We start from the raw sequence: 20,425 nt of genomic DNA on the forward strand, positions 1-20,425 counted from the left end.
GCTTAGGGCCTTGCTAATTTGCTGAGGCTGCCTTCAAGCCTGCAAACCTCCTGCCTCAGTCTCCTGGGTTGCTAAGATTACATGCATGCACCACCACACCCAGCTCAGCTACCCCAAAAATACTTGGAAAGAGCGTATCATCTGAAAAAATACATACATATTTGGTAGCTCTAAGGTATATTTTTAACATTATTAATATCTAAGCATGTCAAGTTCAATTTTGGTTATTTTATGCTAGGGAGAAGATTGCTTTTTATAACTGCCCGAAAACAAAAAAACCTAGTAAATATTAGTAGCACTTAACTACATAGCACTTCTACCTTCCCACCTTCTTCTGAGCTTCATGTGTTAGATAATTTTGTGAAAACTTCCTCTACAAGGTAATAAGAAAAGTCACTACTATCCCTATTTGACATACAGGAAAGCTTAAGCAATGAGAGGCTTATAAATTATTTGCCCAAGATCAGCCAATTTCAAAGCAGAAGCTTCCACTAAGCTGCTGATTGCTGCACCCCTTCACCTACAGTGGAAGGGCCCTGGACCACATATGAGGTCCTTATCTAGGTCCACAATTCTAGAGCAACGCTGACTGACATGTTCTTCCTCCCACCGTTACAGCTGGGGTAGGAAGAGGGTGGCAATCAGTCAAGGGAAGCTGTACAGAGCCTCCTTGCAGACTTTCTTACTACCCTACATCACACAAACAGCGCTGTCTTTGGCTAAGATGGTGGCAGCCTCTATTCTATGACCTTCCGCATTTCTCCATCTAGTAAGTACTTGAGCTTCTACTGTCACTGAAGATACTGATTTGCTAGGGTTAATGTGATGCTAATCCTCAGACTGCAGGACAATCTAGATAGCTGACCATTAACAGAGAGAAAGAACAAAAGTCATCATGAAGAAGCCTCTGGGGAGGAGTGTGAGGCTCAGTCCCCACAACCCTGAGGACAAGCTGCTCTCCTCAGAGTCCTCGGAGGACTCACGGAACGAACAATGACCCCATGCCTGTCCCCTCTCCTCCCAACTACAACACTAACCTAGCCCCATTCGGGAAGCAAGCCAATTCACCACAGGCAACGGATGCTTCAGAGCAGTGGGCCTCAGACCCTGTTCTAGAGCCATTTGGACAACACATGTTCTATCTGTGTACAAGAAAAGCAAGACAATGAACACTCAGCATGAATTAGTACTTGCATTTTTAAGAGGGAAAAACATCATAACTATTTAAGTTGGCTAAAATGCTTGAACTTGCACATCCTATAACATCCACCATGATTTTGCTGTCCCCATCTCACTCACAGTGCTGTCACCCATACATACACGAATACATCAAAAATAGCTCTACTTTTAATATAATTCAGTCATTAAAAGGAATAAAATTCTGTCATTTGCAGAAACATGGATGAAACAGGGGGTCATTCTGGTAAGTGAAACAAGTCAGGCACAGAATGACAAACACTGTGTATCCTCACTCATATTGGAAGCTAAAAGATTGGTTTCAAGGTAGCAGAGAAGAGAACAGTGGTTTTAAGAGCCTGGGATGGGTGTGGGTAAGGAACATATGGAGAAAAACTGTTAATGGGCCCAGGGGTGCAGCTGGATAGGAGGAACAACTTCTAAGGCTCTAGAGCAGGACAACTAGAGTTAACAAGTAACTGCATGTCTCTAAACAGCTACTACAGAGAATTCTGAATGTTCCCAGAACAAAGAAATGGTAAGGCCTGAGGTGACTGATACACCAATTACCCTGACCTAATTCTGAAACACTGCACATAAGTATTGAATTGTCACACAGGATCCCATAAATAGGTACAAAACCATGTGTCACTTAAAAATGTATTTTTTAAAATCTTGTTCCATTTTTAAATGTGCTACTTTCCTCTGGCTAGAGTAGATGGTCATTTAGTCATCCATCAGTGCCTACACACTCTACCAAGGTGTGTTAAGAAAGCGGCGACACCCACAGCCTCCTTCCCCAACTGCACTATTTACTGGGGAAACACAAAATACAAGATGCAGCTGCAAGTTGGGCCTAGCCCAGCACACATCCAGTCCAGAGGGTGTCCAGTTTCCCATGGAGTTCAAACCCTAGTGCAGCAACTGTGTCAGACCTGGGGACCCTCCAGGGCCGACAGTGAGTTGGTCAAACCTTTCTGGTTGTGGTAAGTATGGAAGAACCAGGCAAGCTGGGTAATGGTTGAGCTTCAAGCAGTCATTCTTTCCAGGCAGTATAGCCCTGGCCGCTCAGGGGGTCAAGTTCGGTCCCAGCCTCTTCCCTGAGATTCTGGGTCAACCCACCCTGAATCCCACCTGTTGAGGAGTCACCAAGACATTGGTCCATGCACAGTAACATCAGCCCACAATAGCCGGCAGGAGTGCGACAAGACCAGCAAAGATAACTCCCTGCCTGATCCACCGCCTGGAACTGCTGCCCCAGAAGCCCCTTCCCAGAGGACCCCACCCCGCACCCTGGTCCCACCTTCCCTGAGCAACAGGATGCTGTGAGACCTTCACCAGTAGCCCAGCCCAGAGTCCCTGCTGGAAACTCCAGCAAGCCTTGACCCCAGTCCCAGCAGCACCCCGGCAACTCTAAAATCCCAGATCTTGGGACCCCCTGCCTGGAGCCCCAGGATGCCCAGAGCCCCCCGCTGAGCCCCAGCATGTCCAGAGCCCCCAAATCAGCTGCCCCCGACCTCAGGACCTGCGGGGAGCCCTGGAACGCCTGGAGCCCCCGCCCGAGCCCCAGCTGTCCCCGACCTCAGGACTCTCTGGGAGCCCTGGAACGCCCGGAGCCCCGCCCGAGCCTGAGCTGCCTCCGACCTCAGGACCTGCAGGGAGCCCTGGAACGCCCGGAGTCCCCGCTCCCAGCCCCAGCATGCCCGGAGCCCCCGTCCCAGCTGCCCCCGACCTCAGGACCTGCAGGGAGCCCTGGAACGCCCGGAGCCCCCGCCCCAGCTGCCCCCGACCTCAGGACCTGCAGGGAGCCCTGGAACGCCCGGAGTCCCCCCTCCCAGCCCCAGCATGCCCGGAGCCCCCGCCCCAGCTGCCCCCGACCTCAGGACCTGCAGGGAGCCCTGGAACGCCCGGAGCCCCCGCCCCCAGCCCCAGCATGCCCGGAGCCCCCGCCCCAGCTGCCCCCGACCTCAGGACCTGCGGGGAGCCCTGGAACGGCCTCGCCAGCCCGGGACCCCGCCCGGAGCCCCGCCCCGCCAGCCGGGACCGCTACCCCGCTCGGCGCTCACCGCCGTCAGGTCCGGCAGCCGGTCCCGCATCCCCGCCGGCCGGGTGGAGCACCCCGCCACTCAGGCCTGCCCGGTGCCGCCTCAGGCCGGGGCGCGGGCTCTCGGGTGGCAGCGTAGCCGCCTCAGCCCGCCGTGGTCCCGGCCCAGAGCCGCCGCCCTCCCTGGGGCCGGCGCTGCCACGGCAACCGCGCCCGCGCGCTCTGCGCATGCGCGCCGCGCCCCCCCCCGTAGAGCGTCCCTGCGGGAATCCGTGGGCGGGGCCGAGAGGGGCGGGTCAGAGCGGAGGGGCGGGGCTAGTCAGTGCTCTCCTGGCGGATCAATGCGCCTTTCGTTCCCTCCTGATTTTTGCCCTTGCTTGTGTCTGATATTTATTTTAAAATTCGCCTTTCCCTGAGTATTGACAAGCTTACCGCAGCTGTCAGAATAAGCTGGGCGCAGCTTTGGCTAATGTGAACTTATTCTGAAGCACCCATACCCAGTCTGGTGTGAATAAAGGCCAACAGAAAATAATGCATATGCACCTAAAGAACCTGAGTACAGAGACTGGGGTCGTCATACGTAAAGCACCTCAGACTCCGCCCGCGTGCACACCCGGTGGAAGAAACAGGAACACTGACGAATAGGTGAAAAAAGAAAACGGGTTTGGCCTGGAGATCTGGGAGGCGCCTGAATTACCTTGGTCATGAAGGTGCGGAGTTCAGGTCAGCCACGCAGTGGGAATGGCCCCCAAGACCACCCTCACTTCAGACACCAACTTCAAGTTCTGGGTGTTCGCAAAACCACCCTCGGGTTTGATAATTCTCTACGAAGACTCCGAATTCAAGGAAAACTGCCATATTCACAATTAACCGTCGCTTACAGGGAAGGGATTCAGATTAACACCATCCAAGAGAAGTGAATGGGGAGGAGAGTGAGGTCGAGGGTAGAAGGGTGGATGGGCATGATGACGCACCACGAATGCATGTGCAGAAATATCCCAGTGCATCCCATTAATTTGTACAATTAATGTGTTAATTTTAGTTAAAATATTGGTTTTTAAAAAGTGCGTAGGTTGGAGGCAGGGGAAGTCCATGCCTGGGCTTCTACTGTGCCCTCCTTGTATAGAATCAGGACCATGTACTTTCACTGCTTGATGTGTGGCAAGCAATACACAAAAGGTAGTGCCAACCAGGGAAGCTTAACAGAGCCAGTGTTGAGAGTTTTTACTGAATATTCAGTGCGCATGCAGTGATTGGCCAGTGTCCTTTGGTAAACCAAAGATCCCACCCTAAATCACATTGTTATCTAGTTGGCCCAATGCCCCCAAGCAAAAATCACCTTCCAAGAGAAAGGACCAAACCTGGTGCAAAGGTTCACACCTGTAATCCCAGGTACTCCTGAGACGGAGGAAGAGGATAGAAAGTTTGAGCCCAGCCTGGGCACCTTGGGGAGACCCTGTCTCAAAAGGCAGGGGGTGTAGTTCAGTGGTAGAGAATTTGCCAAGCATGTGCAGGGTCTTGGGTTCAATCCCCAGTACCACCAAAAATAAATAAATAAAAATCTATTTGAGAAGAATAATCTATACACATAACACATGGAAGTTTGGAATTTGGTGCTAGGTTGACTTTGTTCTTGGGTTTTACTAGTGGATTGTATTAATAAACTTGGGCTACCATAACAAAATATCATAGTCGGGGTGGCCTAAGCAACAGACATTTATTTTCTCAAGTTCTGTAAGCTAGAAGTCCATGGTAAGAGTGTCAACAAATTGGATTTCTGGTGACTGTAGGAGATGAAAGGTCCTCACATGACCTTTCCTCCATGCTCAGAAAGGGGACAAGGTCTAGTGTGTCTTCCTCTTCTTCTAAGGATGCCAATTATAGCAGATTAGGGCCTCTCTCTCATGATTTCATTTAATCTTAATGACCTCCCTAAAGGCCTTATCACATATTTGGCTTCAACATATGACTTGGAGAGAAAGACAAGAGTCCATAACAGGGAGAAAAGGAAGCAGAGAGACGAAATAAACTGGGATAGCAGGGCATGGAGGTGCAGACGTGTAATCCCAGTGATTTGGGAGGCTAAGGCAAGAGGATCTTGAATTCAAAGACAGCCTCAGCAATTTAATGAGGTCCAAAGTAACTTAGCAGAGACCCTGTCTCAAAATAAAATATAAAAAGGGCTGAGGATGTGGCTTAGTCCTGGGTTCAATCCCTGATTTAAAAAAAAAAAAAAAGAACTGGGAGACAAAATAATAGTGACTTGGACTTGGGTGCACTAGAGGCAAACTTGTCTCTTTATTATTTTGAGTTTTTTTTTTATAATTTAAATCAAAACCAATAATTTGATGGATGTGAGCTGACCAAAAATTCTCTATTTTGACTAAGCTACAAAAATGAGATGGAAAATAACTGCACAGAACTTGTCTGAGAATTTAAGTTTATATTAAAGAAAAAAAGTGCAAGCTAGAAGCCAGTTTGGACAACTTAGCAAGACCCTGTCTCAAAAATTTTAGAAGGTCTGGAAGTGTAGCCTAATCCAAGCACTTTGGGCCCTCCAGGTGTCAGTACCCTGGAAACGCAAATTTTAAAAAGAAAGTAAAATTGAGAGAGGATTTTGAAAGCACTTTTCCCGGGACACTTCATTTAAACTTGTGGTTTAACCAGTACATTCCAGGGCTTGTATAAGCCGGTAAATTTCGTTTTTAGATTTGGCACTTGCTCTAAAACATGACGAAAGAATCAAATCTTGACAAACATTGGATGTTCGGAGGCCTGGTGAAACTGCGCTGGGTAAGAACAACGCACACACATCCACCTGCACACAGCCAAACCCCTCCGCGGGCAGAAGGCACCGGAACCCGCTGGCATCGATGAACCCTCACTGAAGAAAACCTTGGGTGCAAAACGTACACGGGAAAGAACTGAGTCCCCTGGTATCGTGCTTGACCCAGGGACCCGACAGCATCCCGCCGTCACCAGCTCGGTGTGCCTTGGCGCTGAAACCCAGGGCAGGGACATTCTGGAAAAGAGCCTCGCTTCGCCGCAGGCTCAGCCCCAACTTCACTCTGATTGGATCAACTCCGATCATTTGCCTACGGCCGAACCAATCACTGGTCAGGGGCCGGTGGGCTGTGATAGGCCAGACCTGGGTCACATGACCGCCTGCGGCCGGAAGTGGCTGAGGAGCTGGTATTGAAAACTTGTGCGCGGGCCAAGCGGGTCCTGCGCTTAAGAGGAGCCCCCGACACCTGGTGGTGCAAACGCAACCACCGTGCCACCTCCACCCCACTGAAGGTAAGTTCCTGTGCCAGGAGATGAGAAAGGAGGACCCAGGATCGTTTTATTGCGTCGTGTAGAAAACCAGTGTAGGCATTAAGCTGCCCTGCAGGCATTAAAGGGTCTTCTGGAACTACTTTCTTAATGAGACCTCGTTGATGCCAGCATGAACTTGATTAGACACATTCAGCCAGAAAGGGTCCCCGGAGTCTGCATGGGGCGTCTGAGTGCCCAGGATTCGTGATTCTCGTTCAAAAATACAGCGCCCCTTGTCAAAAGCAATTTAAAATGACGTCAGTCTTTACTAAGGTGTCCCAAAGAATATCAGAAGAGATTACGTTATAACCCACAGACTCACACTTGGATTCCTCTTTCTGTTATTTTCGGGATTCCCATATCTTGCGCCCTGCAGTCCCCACAATACCCACAATACCCTTTTCCCCTCCACCATCCCCTGGAGTTCCCCACCAGAAGACCTCCTCCAGTGGACCAGGCTCTTCCCTTCAGACCTTTCTCCTTGCCTCAGCCACTTGGACTTGTAATCTCCAATAAATATTGACCCCTGCCTGGTTCCCTCCACCCGTTCCCCAGCTGATTATTCCAAATTGTAGAATAACAGGGTCAGCAGTTGGATAGTAATTGAATAGACAACCAAGTATGTCTCTTTCCTGCCAGAAAAGGAATGGAGCTGTAAATGGGAGAGAGGGAGGTAAGAAGACTGTGTATGTGTGTTTTGGGCAATTCTGAGAATCTGACCCAGGGTCTCCTGTATGCTAGGCAAGTGCTGTACCTCTGAGTCACAAGTCTTGGCCATACTTTTTTATTTTTAAAAGCATATAAACTCTAAGGACATAAGTCTTTATGGCTTTAGTTGTAAGAAATGAGCTTGCCTTCTTAAAAGGGGATGGCAAATTTGCTTCATAAAATGCACCAACATTTACAAATACTCTTGGCTCCTCCCTCCAGGAGACAGAAGGTTAAAGAGCACAGATCACAGGACTCCAGGAAAGGCAGCTGTGCCCCAAAAGGACTCTCACCCTTAAGGCAATGGCCTGCCATACAAAATTCCACCAATCCAAGGGCCAGCTCAGTGTCCCGAGTCAGCAGGAATCAAGGGGCTCAGCACCTGGGCTCCGGGCTCCTGGCTCCTTCCAGGAACTGGGTGGCTGCAGCCATTCACTCTTTGAACTTCAGCTCCCATTTCTGCATCCTGGCAGTGACACTAATGTATGTGGAGCTCACTCTAGGCCAGGCAGGGTGTTACGAGCTTTAGGTGTCTTCATTTCTTTATGTCTTACATGCCCTATGAGCCAGGTCCCCATTTAAGACACTAGGCAGAACACAAAGTTTGCACAGCTAGAATGTGCCAGAAATCCAGGACCGCAGTTCTGTCAAACAGGATTCCCACAAGAAATAGAACCTCCAGGATGTGTGTGTGTGTGTGTGTGTGTGTGTGTGTGTGTTATATGTTATAATAACATGTCTTAAAGTGTAGGTTTTAGAATGTAGACTGTTTAATTTATATAGACATTGATAGTTCCTGACCAACAGTGAGGTAATCTCCAACTTCTCACTGCCACTTTGTAAGACCTTGGAGAACATCTCAAGACTGTTTGAATTCATGTTTTCCCAGGTTGCAATCTTAAATAACCCCAATAAATGCAGTTTTCTTTGTCCTTGGGAATGTAAGGACAGGGATTTTTGTCACAAATTATCTTCAACACCTAGAACAGCCTGTCATCCCAGTGACTTGGGAGGCCAAGACAGGAGGATCGTGAGTTCCAGGCCAGCCTCAGCAACTAGCAAGGCTCTGTCTCAAAATACATAAATAAAAAGGGTTGGGGATGTGGCTTAGTGGTAAAGCACTCCTGGGTACAATCCCCAGTATCTCTGCCCCGTGCCCCGCAAAATGAGCTATGGAAAATCACCCCACAGCCTCATGTCCTTTGTTTTCAGGGTGCATCTATCCAGATGTGTTAATGGCTTGATTTTGGTGAGTACTCACCCTGTAGTACTTGGTGATCCCCCTGGGAAGGTCCTGCTGACATCACCAGTGGGAAAACACAAGCCAGTGATGTCCAGTAGCTTGTCCAGGATGACACCTCTGGTCAGCAGCAGGGTCCAGATTTGAACCCAGCAAGTTCCTACTTATTTGACAATTCTGTGATCGAGGTGCCGGGGATGTAAGCAGCTCAGTGACTGAGCACATGCTTAGCATGCTCAAGGCCCGGGGTTCAGTCACCAATAAAAAGAAAGATTCTAAATTATTTTTATAGAACTAAATGAAATAACAGGGAGATAATTTAAATCCATTCAGATGCACAGCCATAATGAATGAGAAGTTTTGCCTGCTGATTGTTTATTCTGCCCATTAGTCAAAAGCTGGGTTAATCTGCCTCCTTCTGCTCCTGGACGTGATGTAGATTTAAGTGAGCATCTTGCTTTTATGGTATCTGAGAATGTGATAACCTTGTTTAATTTACCATTACTCCAAGTGTAGAAATGGTCTGCCCTTTTAAAGATGGGGCTGAACATATCATCTGGCAGTAGCTTTCAGAATATGATGTAGATCACTGTATCAGCTTTATATGGCTGCTGTCACAGATTGCCACAAGCCCAGTGACAGGCAACACAGATTTACTATCTTTGGGCTGTGGAGGTCAGGCATTCAGACCAGGCTCACTGGCCTGGAATCAGGGCTGCCCCTTTGGGCTCCAGGGAAGACTGTTCCCTCGTCTCCAGCCTCTCAAGTCCGCCCCTCCGCCAAGGTCAGTGCAGCAGCCCAGCCTCCATCACCCTCTTCTCCGGCCTCACATCCCTCTCCCTGACCACAGCTAGAAATGGCCTCTGTGCTTGAGAACCCGGCCGATCAGATGGAGTCTGTTCAGATAATCCAGAATATTCCCTCTGGCCCTGTGAGTGGCAGGCTCACAGGTTCCAGGAGCCTGGACGTCGCTGGAACCACTTTTCTGCCAGTTACACTCCCCTGTCCCATCTTCAGAGATTTAGTTAGTGCATCACTGTGTGAATGAAAAGGAGACAGGGTACCGCTCACACACCAAGACTTTCGGGTTAGCGTTGTTACAAAAAATTAGCTGCAGGTCCTCATGCCACCTGGGCTCCTCTGTAAGCAAGCCAAAGCCCAGCTCCAAGTGCAGAGCAGGAAGCTGAGACCGAGCCCTCGGACCGCCAGCTCTGACGAGGCCGCCAGGGAATCCCACTTCCCCCGCAGATACCTCCTGTGCCTTGCTTCCTCCAGAGCCTTGTGAAAGCGCCCCAGCACTCCTTGGCAGAGTCCAGCTGCTCCTGCGCCAGTGCTGTCCGATTTGTGAACCACTGCTCAAATAGACTCTTTAAGAAGGTGATGCGTCCAATCTGTCTTTCGCTGTCGAGGAGAAGGACGCTAGAAACGCTAAAATTAGATCACTTTCAAGGAGCTGCCTTTTGGCCCAGAATGACTGTTGGGAGGAAAAGATCTATACATCCCTGATTATCAGGGAAAAAAGCCAAACCACAGTGTGACAACATTTTCCCACCTTTCAGGGAAAAGAGAAACAGGAAATGCACTCCCCTCTGACCCAGCAGTTCTGCCCCAGGAACCTGAAGTGCTATAAAGTAAAAGCCCTGTTGGGCAGCCTTGAACTTGTGCCCCAGCTCTGCACCAGGATACCAAAGTGAACTATAAATCAGTGATTTTTAATAGACCTGTGTTACAGGTTGAATTGTATCCCCAGACCCCCTCCACTGACCTTGGGAACATGCCCTCTTTTGGAAAAGGGTCTTTGCAGGCGATTGAGGTAAATGAGATCTTTGGGGTGGGCTCTGCTGCTGTAAGGGGGCGTCCTCAGGAGAGGAGACAGACACACGGAGGGAGAAGGCGCAGGACATACAGGAGCGGAAACCGACCAAAGCCATATGCCTGCGTGCTCAGGGCCACTGAAGATGGCCAGCAAGGCCAGAAGCTGTGAGCAGCAGGGGACATGCTCCCAGGGGCTGTCAGGGAGGGCACAGTCCTACCTACGCCTTGATTCTGAACTTCTAGCTCCCAGTACTGTGAAAAAATAAATCTCTGTCATTTTCAGGCACCCAGCTTGTGGTATTTTCTTATGGTAGTCCTAGGCAGCCAAGTATACCCTGCCATTATCTTATAAATAGAATAGTAATGTTACATTCATTGGCTGTTGGCAAGTCTCATAAGAGTCCATTTGTTAAAAGCAAGCATTTAAAATGTATCTCAAGCTAGGCACAGCAGCACACACCTATAATCCCAGCATTTTGGGAGACTGAGGCAGGAGGATTTCAGGTTCAAGGTCAGCCTGGGCAATTTGGTGAGGCCCTAAGCAACTTAACATGACTGTCTCAAAATAAAATCTTAAAAAGGCTGGTAAATAGCTCAGTGGTGAAGCGACCCTGGGTTCAATCCCTAGTAAGAAAAAATAAAAATGAAATGTACCACAAGCCAGGCACTATGTTGTACACCTTGTAATCCAGTTACTTGGGAGGCTGAGGCAGGAGGATCATAAGTTTAAGGCCAGCCTGGGCAACTTAGTGAGACCTTGTCTCTAAATTTAAAATTAAAAGGGCTAGGAATATAGCTCAGTGGTAAGTGCCCCCGAGTTCACTCCCCAGTATCACTAGATAGGTAGAGAAAAATGTACCACACATTTTGAAACTGAAGAGATATGAATGCTGACTGCATAGTGCTGGGAGCCGAGCCCAGGAGAGCTCTACCACTGAGCTGCAGCCCTAGTCCTTTTCATTGAGACAGGTCGCTAAGGTCGACCTCAAACCTGCCATTCTCCTGCCTCTGCCTCCTGGAGTTCTTAGTGTTTTCTATCCGCCTTTCTTAGACCAGGGTGGCATGGGACACAGAATGAAGGTCTCTTCTGTAGAAACTGACTGTCCTGTAGTGACCTGCCAACAACCAGTGGCTCAGGTTCCTCTTGCCGGACAGCAGCGGTGCTCCCAATTTGGAGACAGTGTCAGTCAATTCAGGCTGAGACGGCTATCACAGTAGACAGGGTGGCTTGCAGACAGCAGAGACGGTCTCACAGCTCTTGGGGAGTCTAGGACCAAGGGACCTGCAGATCTGGAATCAGGTACAGGCTGCCACCTGGTTCATAGACGGTATTTCTGAGTCCTCACATGGTGGAAGGGGCACAGCTCTCTTGGGACTTATAAAGGACCTGGTCCCAGACAAGAGGCTTCACACGTGACCTAGTGGCCTCTGGAAGCTTACCTCCTGATGCATTACCTCTGGGTGAGATTTCAGAGTAGGACCTGGGACACACAGGCAGACCACAGCAGGGGATTATACTGCTGAGCTCACACACACAAAACCAAAAGCGAGCAGCTCCTAACCTCTGAGCTCACCTTCTTTGCTCTACTTGGCTCCTCTGCTCAGCCCTCCCAGCGGCTCAACACTCCTGACAACCCCAGTCCCTCCCTGGAGTCCTCCCCCGACAGGCTGCCTGGCTCCTTCCCTCCTGCTGCAGCCCTGCTCCCCATTACCTCCCCAGGGAGGACTGCTGGTCACCCAACACTCACACCACCTTCTTTCTCTGACACTCTGTATCTTCTTCCACTGCTGTTTCGTCCACCTTAGCAGTCACCACTGGCTCATGCAGTTGTCCCTCTGTCCCTAGAATGAGATCCAGTAAATCTGCAGGTGTTTGGGTCCCTTATATAAAATGAGCACTTGCGTAATCGTTTCTACATCACTTGTAATGCCTAACACAATGTACGTGCTATGTAAGTAGTTCTATGCTGTATTGTTTAGAGAAGAAAGACAAGAAAAGGGCTGAACATGTTCAATAAAGATGCACTGTTTTTCCCTGATACTTTCGATCTACGCTTTGTGGAATCAACAGCTGCACATAACCAGGGACACAGGAGGCCAGCTCCATACCGCTGACTCATCGAGTTTCATCTGGCCATTCACTGCCCTAGTCCCTGGAGAGTGCTTAGTACACAGCGGGTGCCCTGTGGATGCTCTGTGAACCCCAGGTGGTGCGCGGAGGAGTCCGAGTATTCCTGCATCACTGGCAAGGTGAGTAAGGAGCAGAGCAGCTGCCTGTCAGTGGTGAGGGCAAGTGGCGGGAAGGCCCCAGGGCCTGAGGCTCCTGCAGCGCTGGGTTCATCCTGGAGAGACAATGGCTTTCCACTGCCCAATGGCAGAGCCACACAAGAAATGGGGGCCAAGGTCTCCCGATCTCTGGGTGAACCAGATGCCTAGATCTTTATGTGAGATCATCTGTATTTTTTGTTGTTGTTAGTAAGTTAGTAAATATCACTGTATAACAAATTGCAGAAGTTAATGGTTTGAAGAATTGGGCACTAGCTTAGTGATAGAGCACTTGTCTGGCACTGCAAAATAGAAAAAAAAAAAGGTTACAGCAGGAAACAGTGATCAACACTTCACTTCAAGCTCAGACAGTTCCTGGGCTAGAAAAGCATGAGTCCAGGGTCGTGGAATGGCAGGGAAGCGTCTGCTGGGGCCAGAAGCTCTACTGGGAAGGCACTCACCTGGCTGGCAGGTAGGTTCAGTTCTTGCAACTTGCAGGGAACTTCAGCTTCTGTTTTTAGGGACTGATCTCAGAGGCACTCTACCCCCAAGCTACATCCCCAGTCCTTTTTATTTTTTAATTTGAGACAAGTTGCACAGGCTGGTCTTGAACTTGCCATTTCCCTGCCTCAGCCTCTGAGTAGCTGGGATCACAGGAATACACCAGTGCTTCCATTTTCCTATTAGGAAAATATGTTTGTGTTAATGCTAAGAAGTCACGTGTATTCTGTTCAGCCATGTGCTGCCTTTGTAGAAAATTGAGTGATAAGCAAATATCTAATTTGATGAGTTGCATACACTTAGCAGCTGCACTGATGGATGAATCAGATAATGGCATCTTTAAGCACAGCTTCCTCAGGGCTGGGGTGTAGCTCAGTGGCAGAGCACCTGCCTAGCACACCCAAGACAGTACTTGCAGAGGAATTCGGCTTCTTTATTTGGGGGGGGTGGGTACCAGGGATTGATCCTAGGAGCACTCTACCATTGAGCTACATCATGTACCCTTTTTATTTTGAGACAGGGTCTTGTTAATTCTCAGCACTACCAGAAATAAAGAAATAAGGGGAGAGGGAGAGGCAGGGAGGATCGTCTTAGAGATGGAAAACAAAATAACCCCAAAACAGGTCTGAGAAAAGGGAGTGGGAAGAAAGCCACACACCGATGGCTTTCTCAGTGCCCCTTCCCCATGATGGCACAGTCTCTAGGAAGGAAACAAAGCACGGATCCTTCCCAGTGACAGACAGTGGGACCCTGAAGGGAAGGAGACCAACACTGACCCTGACCCCAGGCCCTCCATTCTTCTCCAAGTAAAAACATTGCCCGTAAAAGCAGATCTTTAAGTTCTCACAAACCTGTTTCCTGAGTACCCAGACTGATGTGCTTACTAGACCACCCCTCAAAATAACCTGTGGAAACCCAGCCCCCTTCTTTGTTCATTGGCTCCTTTTCCACAGGAGAGTGGGGCCACGGGCACCATTTCATCCCCGAGTAAGGAGCTGAGATGACGCGTGAGGTTTGCGTCCTGCCGGGTCCTTTGGTGCTAACATTTTGGTTCCCCGACGGGCCTCTGACAGCGAGGTAATGTTCCCCACTTCCTGGCCCCTTCCCTCCCCCACAGTTACGCAGCTGATGAGGCCTGGAGACTGTGATCGGCACCTCCAAGGCTCTCCGAAAGCTGGCAGGACCCCCAGCCACTGCTCACAGGAGCTTCGGCTGAACCTCCAAATTGACTCTCCCTACCCTGCTGGACGTAGGCCTCTCACGCCCTTTGCTGTCCACTTTCTGCGGGAGACATTTGGTACAAGAGCTTAACAGAGGCCGGAGACAACAGTCCAGCCGACCAGGGCAGCTCTGGTGCTGTGCGCAGGTGCTGGGTCTGAGCTCTAACTCCGACAGCCCTCGGGTACCAGATATCAACTGCCGAGTGGGAGGAGTTTGGTGCATGACCAGGAAGGCTGGAACTCAGCCCCAGGCCTCTGGCTGGGCGGCTCCCTGGTGTCGCAGGAAGGCTTTGAGTCTGAGACCTGACTCCAGCAGCCCTCAGGGGTACCAGACACCAGCCACCTACTGAACTGTTGTGGCTTCATGTCACCTGAACAGCAAAGGGACTTACATCACACCCTTTGTTGGTGCTAAGGAAGCCACTCCCTCGCCAGTCTTCCCTTCCCCTGCACACCCAGCAAACCTCACAGTCGCCCTACCTACTTGCCATTTCACTTCTAATCATTCCTTCAGAGAGGTAAGACCCCATTTATTAACGGGGACTCAGTCCCTCACTCATGTCTTCTCTGCTGTTAGGCATCGGACCCAGTCCCTTACCGCTGGGATCGAGGGAAAGACGTTTCCCCAGTCCCTCGTGGGCAAGTCCCGTCTAGGACGGGCACACAGGTTGACATAAAGAATGCAGGGGACACTTTGCTCTCCATTGTCACCTTTTCTGTCCAGTCTCTCCAAAGATGGGAACTACCCAATCCATTCCCAGAGATACCCCCTTGGGCTGTCTCTCCACCAATTTTAAAACCCTTTATTCCCATACTGTTCTCGAAATTAAATGCCTCATTAGGCTCAGTACTCAAATCTGGCCACAGTACAAATTTGATAACCACCATACGTGGCCCAAGTATGGAACTCTCAATGAGGAGGTTCTACAAGCTTTACAAAAATGCTTAACCCCAAAGGGCAAGTGCTTGGAATTCCCATACCTCTAGACCTTTTCCTCCCCCACTCAGACCCCTCCCGTGTCGGCCTTGTACTATGCAGTTACTAGATACCAATTTACAATCCCCTTCTTCATTCACAGCCCCCGAGATAGCAGATGAGCCCCTCCTTGCAGAGCCTGGCACCCCACAGCCTCCCCTGAGGGCTCTCCTCCCCAAAGCCCCATGCTGCCCGTCAGGTCCTCCTCCCCATAGTCCTGCAGCTCCCCAGCACTCACCTTCACACACTCCACGCTGTTCCCTCCCTTTGCCATCACCTCCCCCATACGGGGTAAAAAAAACCCGCTCCCAGCAAGGTCTGTGTTCCCTCTCCCCAGGGAAGTAGTAGGCGCTGAAGGAAACGTCCAAGTTCATATGCCTTCTTCATGACAGATATGTCCCAAACAAGACAAATTAGGCACTTTTTCTGAAAATTCTGCCAAATACAGAAAGGAATTTGCCCATCTGACAGGTATATCATCTTACTTGGGCAGATGTATTTTATATGTTAACTTCCACCCTGACCAATGGTGAGCATGCCTACGTCTGACAGACTGCTAGAGATCATACAGGTCTCTTGCATGATGCCAACACTGAAATCCACCCAGAAATAAATGCTGCTGTTCCCTCAGTGGAACCTGATTGGACATACCAACCTCAAGACCCCAGAGTTATCAGTTTACAGCATAAGGTCACTTGCCTCCTTGAGGGATGTCAAAAATCTCTCACACCCAAGTAAACCTGGAAAAGATAAAGGAAATCACCAAGGGACCTGATGAAAATCCCACCATGTTTTTGGCTGAACTTACTGAGGCGGTCACTAAATAGACTAATTTGGATGTCAACAGCCCTGGTGGCTGTCTCTCTTTACACTTTAACTATCACCAGGTCTTACCTGACATCCACAAGAACCTCAGACACTTAGAGAGGGGCACCAAAGCCTTCCAGAAGCAATTCCTAAACGCTGCTTTCAAGACCTTTAGCAATAGGGAAGATAATGCCAAACAGGAGACAGAAGAGCATTGGTCCTAGCCTCAGCCATCCATCGACCCAGGAAAGCCGCTGCTGCGCATGGCCCCACCGCCCTCGAACCCATCTCCTGGGCCTATTTCCAATGTGGACAAACTGGACATTGGACAAAAGCTTGCCAAAATCCAGAGCTCCCACCAAGCCCTTTCCCAGTTGTGGGCAATGGGGACACTGGAAGGTGGACTGTCCCCACTGATAAATGCCTCTTCCCTCAGTGTAGCCAGCTCCCCAGGTCCCCTAATACATCAGAGGAGCCCCAGGTTACAGGGATGGTGAACAGCCAAGCAGCAGGCAAATGATCCCCTTCTGAAGAGATTTTTAAGGGCACATCTGGTGAATATCCTCCCTTAACTCTGACCAACCCAACAGCCGGTGGCAGTCTCAGTAAGGAGCACACCAGTGTTTCATTACTGTCTGCATCCTAACCTGACCTAATTGTCAACTGGGGAGAAGAAAATTAAAAAGCCCTAGGCAGCAATTTCCCTGGCCAGGCCATGCTGAAGCAGGCACTGGAATGGCAAAAGCCAGCAGGCCCAAAGGGGGACCAACCTGAGACTGAAGAGAAAAAAAAGTGTCCCTTTTAACTTCTCCTGAGCTCCAACACAGAAAAATGGTTTTAAGTCTCTCTCTTTCTCTCTGTCCCTCCCTCCCTCCCTCTCTCATGCTGCTTTAGTGAAATAATTAATAGCCATGTCCTTTTTTCTAGGACTCTTGTTTTTTCCTACATTCCGTATTTTTGATCTCATAATCTTGATCCTACATACCTAGGTTAATGTTTTTCTGATCAGTCCTATTTTTATTCAACTCTAGAGTTTTTTAAACATCTACAACATTGCAATGGAGATTCACCTACACAAAGCTATAGGCCTTTGCTTTTCTATTATGTGTATCGTGTTGTCTATGTCTGTACACATGTCCATGTACATGATATCAAAATTGCATATAGATAATGAGCACTTGTGAATTAAAATTCAAAAATATGGATCCAAATACCTTTAATCCATGTGATTTAAAAGGTTCAACTTAAATTGGGTAAATAAAGATAAAGACAGTTTTAAAAATTACTTAACTCACAGCACAAGCTTCTGTAGGTGATCAAACTAATATGTTTATTATAAAATGTCTAATATCCATTGGTTCTAGGACTTTTCTTCAACAAGGGAAAGATGGCAAATACTGTTCAATACACTTATCTGATATCTTCATTCTTACAGTAAAATAAACAAACTGGATTTGACATATATGGGATTAATCATGAATGTGTTTGCTGGAGACATTTGATTAACTTACAAAATTAAAATGCTAATGGTAACATCAAGTACTCCTAGCTTCTTGAGTTCCATGGGATGATATACTTGCATTGTTTGTGTTTTCATAAATCGATAAACAAATGGACATAATTCTACATACAAAGGGTCCAAAAATTTCAACTGTTTCAATTAGTGTACTTTAAATAACATAAAGTATTTCCTTCTATTAAAATGGAATAATTTATCTAAATTTGGAAATTTCTTAAGAGTTGTTTCAGAATATAATTTTTTTTTTTTTTTTGTGGTACTGGGGATCGAACTCAGGGCCTTGTGCTTGTGAGGCAAGCACTCTACCAGCTGAGCTATCTCCCCAGCCCCAGAATATAAATTTTAAAAGGGGGTCAGCAACTAAAGAAATTTGAAGGTTCTAGGTATAAAAACTATGTTTAATGGAAGAGGAAAAACATTTCTGGGTAAGAAAGTCTTTGAGGAAATGAACAACATGAGGTTCTATGTAAGTAAAGGGCAACTTTCAACCAGTTTATGTGTAACTAAGTTGGTTATATGTATGTGAAACAAGCAGGTAAATCTATTCAAGGTTTTTCCCTAGGGTCAAATATTAATGTACTATTATATACTAAAGTTTAATGTATGTGTTGAAATGGCAAAAATTCCTTAAAAATGAATTCACTCTTAACATTGCATCTGTTAGATTTTATCCCCTATGGGAATTCAGCTGACTCTTAACAGCAGATAGGAACAAGGTCAGTTTGATCAGCTTGATCTTAAACACCTAGCAAAACAGTCATGACCAAAGCACAGCCATGTCTCCTGGATGTCTGGGCATCCAGGAGAAAACAAGGGTTCTTTTAGATGACACTTGAGATGTGCCCTTGTGTCAGCCCCACTGCCCTGAAGCCCCACACTGCTCTGAGTTCCTTTCTTTGGGAGGCTCTTATTTATCCCTGCCTGCCAAAATCAAACTCGCCTCTGCCTTAGTTTTCCTCACTTCTCAAACTGGCGTCTAACCCCGCGACCAAAGCCTGCCCATTCCAATAACAGCTTACACCAGACTAGGAAAGCCCTCAACTTACTCCTTTACTAATAGGCTAAAAACATCCACTAGGATTAAGGAGCTCTTCCTCACATCATGTGTATTAAGTCCCTGTTTTACTGTCTGAACCTATTCAAACACAATACAATGCCTCGCAGAACATGTATTATTTTAAATATGAGAAATATATATTGAACAGTGTGTCGGTCAGATTATATGGCAGAGTCCAGGCAAATTGTTATAAATGCCAATAGCCACCTGGCTCCCTGTAAAAGTACTAAACATTTCACCTGGTGGCTAATGGCCGGCACCATTATCTTGGCTGGGATAACCACCTCTGAATTTTACTGAAACCCGGCAAACTCAAGTACACACTGATCAGGAAATTCTAAGTGAGGTCCAGCAACTGAAGGATTCTGTTAGATGGCCAGGAGAGCAAATTTGCGATGGACTCAGAGACTTCAATGGCATTACAGTATTACTCACTTTTACGTTACCAGAGTTCCATACAATGATGCCGAGGTTCACTGGCAGAGTGTACACAGTCATTTAATGGGACCTGATCCTTTTCATAATGCTTCTTTGGATGTATTAAAATTACAGCCTCAGGTTCTGACTATGGTTAATGCCCAAACACCTACTTTTGAAAATGAAGAAATCTGAAGCAGTTTAGCTAAAGGGATATCTTCTCTTAACCCTTTTAAGTACTTTTTTTTTACACATGTAGGGGGGTTGCTAGCCTTTACTATACTGTTAATTGTGTCTCTGGCCTTATTTTATGCAATTTGTTGAGCAGGATGGAAACTAAACCACCAGGAAAATATGATTCCAAGATTAATCATGCTTGCTATGCGCCAAAGGAACTGAGCCCATGAACACCCCAAACCTGATTGGATCTTGACTAGAAATAATAGAGCCCTCAATTGTGTTATGCATTAAAATCATTTTTCTTAACACTGATACAACAGTTAGCCTTCCACACTAGAATCATACCTTTAACATCAGTAAGCTAATTGGTCTTCATTCTATATGCTACAGTTGTTTCCCTAACCCAACAAACTAGTTAATCTTCCCATATGACTATAATGTTTTTCTTCTCCTATTTTTAGTTTTACAGTTTTTTAAGTGGTCAGCTCAGCCTCGGCTGCCAGGAAACACCCCAGAACACCCTGCTTCCACTGCTCACTGCCTGCTCTCCTGGAGCAGCATGAAGAGAGCTGAGTCGCTCACGACGGCCTCAGGACTTACCCACACTCTGTTCTGCTCCCCATATTCACTTCCAGGACTCTGAAAGGAAGCTCCTTCCCTCACTTCGCCCCCTCTCAGCTCAAAAAGGTTAGAGACACTGAACGCTGACCCCAGACCCTCCTTTCTTCTCCAAGTAAAAATATTGCCCACTAAGAACAAATTTTTTAATTCTCACAAGCCTGTTTCCTGAGTGCCCAAACTGATATGCTCACTAGACTACCCCTCAAAAATGACCTACATAAACCCAGTCCCTTTCTTTGATCAGTGGCTCATTTTCCACCAGGACAGTGGGTTCGCCAGCACCATTCCACCCCCGTTCCTGAATAAACAGCTGAGATGACTCGTGAGGTTTGCGTCCTGCCTAGTCTTTTTGTGCTAACAGGTAGCTTTCTCATTGGTTTGCAGAGTCAACAAGGCTTATGGGAACTACATAAGAAAAGCCTGGGCCTATATTTGGTAGATGTTTGTTTAACGATTAGACTTAGACATGAAGTAGCATTATTAAAATTCTAACAAGCTTATATAGTTAAATCACCGTTGTTTTTATTAGAATACAAATAGTGCTGTTCCGATTACTCTTTCTGA

At 47.9% G+C, this 20,425-nt stretch overlaps 1 protein-coding gene and 1 long non-coding RNA gene across 6 annotated transcripts in view; one reads left to right on the forward strand and one right to left on the reverse strand.

Annotated features, from left to right (window-relative positions):
- Stx2 (syntaxin 2) overlaps positions 1-3,427 on the reverse strand; it is a 60,411-nt gene extending 56,984 nt beyond the window's left edge. For all 4 annotated transcript variants that reach the window (XM_047560694.1, XM_047560691.1, XM_047560693.1 and 1 more), the window contains exon 1: positions 3,243-3,427. In XM_047560694.1, the coding sequence (XP_047416650.1) occupies positions 3,243-3,272 (30 nt within the window). In that variant the 5' untranslated portion in view covers positions 3,273-3,427. The remainder of the gene's footprint in view (positions 1-3,242) is intronic.
- Positions 3,428-6,382: 2,955 nt separating this feature from the next.
- LOC124991888 (uncharacterized) lies at positions 6,383-20,187 on the forward strand. Of its 2 annotated transcripts, XR_007109973.1 has the most exons (5): positions 6,391-6,517; positions 8,456-8,492; positions 12,370-12,548; positions 14,018-14,141; positions 19,702-20,187. It is a non-coding gene; the product is annotated as an uncharacterized LOC124991888 (long non-coding RNA). The 2 variants fall into 2 exon arrangements; XR_007109974.1 differs by lacking the exon at positions 8,456-8,492 and having other exon boundaries at positions 6,383-6,517.
- The last annotated feature ends 238 nt before the right edge of the window (positions 20,188-20,425 follow it).

Source organism: Sciurus carolinensis, chromosome 8, assembly GCF_902686445.1.
Source record: "Sciurus carolinensis chromosome 8, mSciCar1.2, whole genome shotgun sequence".
Lineage (NCBI taxonomy): Eukaryota > Metazoa > Chordata > Mammalia > Rodentia > Sciuridae > Sciurus > Sciurus carolinensis.